Source organism: Panicum virgatum, chromosome 8K (assembly GCF_016808335.1).
Source record: "Panicum virgatum strain AP13 chromosome 8K, P.virgatum_v5, whole genome shotgun sequence".
Classification (NCBI taxonomy): domain Eukaryota; kingdom Viridiplantae; phylum Streptophyta; class Magnoliopsida; order Poales; family Poaceae; genus Panicum; species Panicum virgatum.
The window spans coordinates 8143766-8149345 of NC_053143.1; the positions used below are offsets into that span (position 1 = coordinate 8143766).

At 48.5% G+C, this 5580-nt stretch overlaps 1 protein-coding gene across 1 annotated transcript; it reads left to right on the forward strand.

The window, feature by feature from the left end:
- The first annotated feature begins 4220 nt into the window (after positions 1 to 4220).
- LOC120646129 (2-methylisoborneol synthase-like) lies at positions 4221 to 5226 on the forward strand. The gene has a single exon (XM_039922836.1). It carries the CDS (start codon positions 4269 to 4271, stop codon positions 4935 to 4937), a length of 669 nt encoding a protein of 222 aa, XP_039778770.1. The 5' UTR covers positions 4221 to 4268; the 3' UTR covers positions 4938 to 5226.
- Positions 5227 to 5580: the final 354 nt, after the last annotated feature.

Sequence of the window (5580 nt, forward strand, 5' to 3'; positions counted from 1 at the left end):
CAAATGCTCCCGGCCGTCGTCGTCTGCAGCAGGCAGATCGCCGCTTGCCAGGAGCCCAGTCTAACACCTCAGGTGTTAATTACTTGTAGTTAGAACTAAGCTCAAATATTAGTTACAAATCTACACGACAAAACTTCACAAAACCAAAGTTTAAGTCTCCGCTCAGCCGAACCGGTCTGACCGGTCGAGCCGGTTTCCATCATTTTGGGCCCACAACATTTAAATCACTCACTCACTTCTCTCCACCAACTCACTCTCCCTCAGCGAGCTGAGCACGCCTGCTCGAGCTCACCCCCCCTCTCATTTTCTTCCCCCAAACCCTAATCCACAAATCCCTCCTCTTCATTGGATCCAAGGCCGGGGAAAAGATCAAATCGGGGTGGGACGCGCTCCTCTCCACGATTCCCTCCCTGGGGTGCTTTGGATTCGAGTTCTTCGTGCAAGAAGGAGCTCATTCAAGGTATTAAGGCTTGTGTGGGTCGATCTCCTTTTCTAGATGATATTAGGTGTTTCCCTCTGGTCAAATACCTTTAGTAGCATCCCTGAGTTAGTTCCTAGAAGGGTATTGATTTTGGTGGGCGATTTTCGCCGCGCCAAAGATTCCAGTTCGTGGTCTGGGTAGGACCGGTCTGACCGGTGGCGTGGTTGAATTAAATAGGACCGGTCTGATCGGTAGTGGGTACCGGTCTGACCGGTGTGGCAGAGGCTGAGAGGGATTAGTTAGGGGTAGTTGGTGGAAATTGGTGGAAACGATTTCGGTTACTGGTTATTTGTAATTTTTGTAAATCATGCCTGCATTGCTCATGTCATATGCATATGCATACGTGTAGCAGCCGCGGCGGAGGAGGTGGTATACAAGGTGGTTGCGGAGCCACAGGAGCCGCAGGGACAAGCCCCGCAGCAGGAGGAGCGGCATGAGAACCAAGCCCAAGGCCCAATTGACCCCGGTACTGAGCAGCAGACTCAAGGCAGCCCCGGTGCATGACCTATTATTTCAAATTTATGACACCATGTCTCTATTACTTGTGCATTAGGTTTAAGAATTGGTGGAAACCCTAGTTGCATGATCCCTAGGTTTCTTTGAGTTATACTAGTGTGTATAGGCCGATAGAAGTGCTATGTTTAATGGTTTCCGGTAGAAGACGAGTGATCTCTTGACACTCGCGAGATATAGAATGTTTAGAAGTCGAGCAATTTCCGGTTACTCACGAGATATGAGATATAATTATATTCCAGTACATGAGTTGCTGAATTTGATATGGAAAGAATGGAGAATTGAGACCAGATGAGAATGATGAGGATATGTAGGTATGATAGTAGGACAGGGTTCCTGGGTGTCTTAGTCCCGTTTGTGTCGGTTAAGGACCGTACCGTTGTTGGCACTGCTGTTCATGTTTGAATTGTACTAACCGCATGCCGGGAGTAGGAGGTAGTCGAAACCGGTAAGCCTAGTACAGCCTCGCTTCGAAAGTACAGAACTTCATCACCACCCCTTAGGGCGAGTCGAGTAGTCGCGGAGAAACGGGATGCATATGTTTACTTTTGGTGGTCTCTCGTTGAGCTCGGCTGACTATATGTAGTTGTGGCGGTTCTGTAGTTCAAGGCGGGGAGGGAAAGGGTTGGTGCGTGTGGTCCGACGGGGCATATGCGTGCCGTGTTGGTTAGGTCTACCTTGCAAGGTTAAATCGGATCGATTCGCCGTCAGTCGCCCTCGGATATGAGTACCTTGGTCACTGCGTCACATCATAGTTTTATGTTGGATTGATAATGATATTTATTGTTATGATTACATTGTATTATTACTATTGGTTGCACCACCATGTTTGCTATAGTTGATTCATGCAAATATTAGATTAGAGTTAATTTATATAGAATTTGGGGCTAAAATAATAAAAGTAAGGAATTACTTTAGTCGCCTTTCTGCAAAATAGCCACCAGCCAAATGTCTTGCATGTCTAGTTATGTGGGCTAAGTTATACCCACTGGTCAGGTAAGTCTTGCTGAGTATTAGTTGCTCAGGGTTTGTTGCCACCAAATTTTATTTCAGGTCACCCGGACATTGATTTCTGCCCTTACTGTGTCAAATTCATCCGCCGTGATGCAGAGGGGTGGGAAGTGGTGGATCGAGACCCCTAGGCTAGGTGTTCGTCGGGTTGCACACTTGAGGGCTGAGGGTGCAGCCTTGCAGTTTTGCGTGGACCGGTCTGACCGGTGTTTAGTATAGGCCGGGGGGGCACCGGTCTGACTGGTGTAGGGAACCGGTCTGACCGGTTGTGTTGAACCTGAATCAGGGAGTTAGTTTAGTTGCAGGTTCTTTTATTTTGAAATTGTTTCTCTATTGTAAAGTTTGTACATTATGCATTTTATGTAAATTATGTAAGTCATGGTGTATTTGAACTCGGTTTGTAAAACTCGTTGTTTATTATCGTATGTCACCTCTTTGTATTTCTAAATATTTGTCATGCTTGTACCATTTGCGCCCGCCTTCGCGAGGAACTATCGGTGTTGTTTTGATCGGGCCGTGGGTTGAGAAAGGACTGTCAAATTAAACCATTAAGCTAATACGTTCGATGTGTTCAAATTACAGTCATTATGCTTAATTTAGAGTTTTAATTTAACGGTTCCGTCACACCAACGAGGAGCACCTGCTCCTTCTCGGCTGACGCCTGACGACGGCGACCCCCGACCCATGCGATGGAATCGAGCCAGCTGCTTGTCTGCTTGACGTTTCGAGCAGGATCAGATAATCGAGCAGCACGAGGAAGGAGGGTGGAAGAAGCAGATATACTAATTTAAAAAGAGTAAAGCGAGATCGGCAAATTAAACACCCGCGCAAAAGAGATGAACAAGGATGATCTAGGATTCTAGCTAGGAAGCGAATGAAAAGCGAGAGAAATGGCAGAGCCGCAGAGGAAGGAAAGGTAGCCAATAATCATCAGTCCGCAAAGAAGCAGCAGCTCGCATGGCGTCCGGCACGCCGCCGGCCCCCACCACTACTCCTACTACCACATGCGCGGCCCACTCGTCCTGCCTTCTACGGGCAATGCAAGAACCACTACACGTCTCCATTACGTGTGTATGTGACGACGACGACTGACACCGTATCGATCGCCAGAGAAACTGTTGATCTTATCTGCACAATAATGCATGCGTACCATGCAATCGATCAGTAGTGTCAAACAATGCAGTGCAGTGTAATTAAAGTAAGACCTTGCAAGTAACCAATTATAGTATCAAAACGCTCCCAACCATCATTCAGATTTGGGTCATCTTCGGCTCCAATTTGGATGCTTATTTCTATACTGTAGAGTTGTACACTATGTGTACACTGTAGAGATGTAACTATACTGCCCCACACCCCAACACACACAAAAAAACAAAGAAACAGAGTCATGAAACTGTATGGTTTGCCATTGGCGTCTAATAGATAATAACCGATGTTCGCCTGACAATATGATCAATGCATATCTAGGTGACTGCAACCGATGAATCCCTGGATGTTAATGCCTGAAACTTGTTATAGTATGCGCGTCGTCAGTGCCCCTACCCTATTGACCCTATCTGAACGTCGACAGTTAACGTAAACAAAATGGGCATCAGTTTCAGGCAGTTATCATCAAACCAAACGCTACTTGAAAATGGCAACAACCACTACACACTCCGTTCCAAATTATAATTTTTTTATTTTTTTATCTCAAATTTGACTACTTATCTTATTCAAAAATTTATACAAAATATTACTTTTTTTGTTGTGCCTTGCTTTAATAATAATAAATCTTCAAGAATGATTTAAATTTAACTATGTTTGCATAAATTTTTTAAATAAGACGAGTGACCATACTTGGGGTTAAAAAATCAAACAAAGTATAGTTCGGAACGGAAGGAGTAGCTCCTAGCGAGGGCAGGCACGTCATCAGCACGTCGTTTGCAATACGAATGGTAAATGGTATACAAAAGGAACATATATAATACACTTGTTCGCTCTAACTTACAAAGGCTTATACAACATTTTCAGTTCAAGTCTCTACGAAATCATTTCAAAAGAAAAAAAATGCAACTTGCATTGTCCTCCAAAAACAAAAGAAAATATCGTACGAGAACAAAGGGGAACTCAAGGTAGACCACCAGATATCGACAAAGTACAGGGACCTAAACGAAAACCCGCCCACCGTATTTATCCACCCTCCTCTGTCCCCGCCTTCCCCACACCTCCACCAAGCTCGCCAGCGCACCAGCCCGGCCACCGCACGCGCGCCGCTCCCCCACCCATGCCGACCGGCCAGGCGCGAGCGCCGCAGCCACCGCTGCCTCCGACGGATCCCTCCTCCCCTGCTCCAGCGCACCGCCGCCACCGCACCTTCTCGTCGTCGTCCTCCTCGTCGTCGTCGCTCTCCACGGCCTCCTCCGCGGCGTCCTCGCCGTCGCCGTCCCCGCGCGGCCACGGCGCCACCTCCGTGCCCTTCTCCTGGGAGCACCACCCGGGCATCCCCAAGGCGCGCACCTCCCCGCCGTCGCCGGCCGCGCCGCCGCTCCCGCTCCCCCCGCCCCTCCGCGCGCCGCCGTCCCGGCCCCGCCACAAGAACCACCAGCAGACCCGCCGCCGGCGCGCCGCCGGCAGCAGCCAGCCGGCGCCGGGCGCGGACCCCTTCGCCGCGGCGCTCGCCGAGTGCACCAGGGAGCGCGCCGCGGCGGCGGCGGGGCCCGACAGCGATCGCCTCCTCATGGACAGCCTCTTCCCGTCCCCGGCGGCGGCGCCGGCGTCGGCGTCGTGCGCGCCCGGTAGCCGGCGGTGGTCCATCGCGTCGGCCGGCGGGGTGGTCGGGCTGCTCGACCTGTACGGGTGCAAGAGCGCCATGGGCGTCGCGGAGGGAGCGTTCGTGGTGCGCCGGCCCGTGGCGGTGGGCCGGGCGGGCCTGGGCCGGGCCGGGCCGCGATGAGGACCATGGTGGTGGGTCGCATCATGATGGACGGGCTCTCGGTTAGGTACATAAATAAATAATCGATCCATGTGCAAAAAAAATGTTGAGATCGAAAATGGGGTTGCAACTTTTTTATTTTTTTTATTTGTGTTTTTTCAGTGGAACTTCTTAGTGGATGTGATTGTTACAAATATATGAATGTTTGGCATAACCATCCACTAAACGATGTCGTCAAGTAGAATTTTTATATTATCATTGATGGTATATATTTTAACCAAAAGTATATAATGGGGTATATTGCCATCTACTCATCCATACTTTACTAGTTAAATGGAAAACCAGTATAATTTTCTTATTAGCAGACTATTAGAGGTCCGACTCTTAGATTATCTAAGTAAAATTTTAAGATTATTTACCATCATCCCTAAGTGTGTACGGAAGCTACTAAGTTTTTTCAATTCCTGCTAATTTGCACCATCCAATTGATGTTTTTTTCAAAATGTGTACGATTTCGAATTTAAAATTGGACGGTCGATGGATCGGGCGAGGGGTTTGTTAAATTTGTGGGGACGTACGTAGGTGGTGCTTGTCGAGTAGTTGTGTAGCACTCCATTTTGTTAGTATTTTGTAAGGAGAGTGGGCAGACAAGCCTATAATTTTA

What these genes read in the sequence shown, in the direction of transcription:
- LOC120646129 (XM_039922836.1), top strand. Translation starts at nt 4,269, where the DNA reads ATGCCGACCGGCCAGGCGCGAGCGCCGCAGCCACCGCTGCCTCCGACG.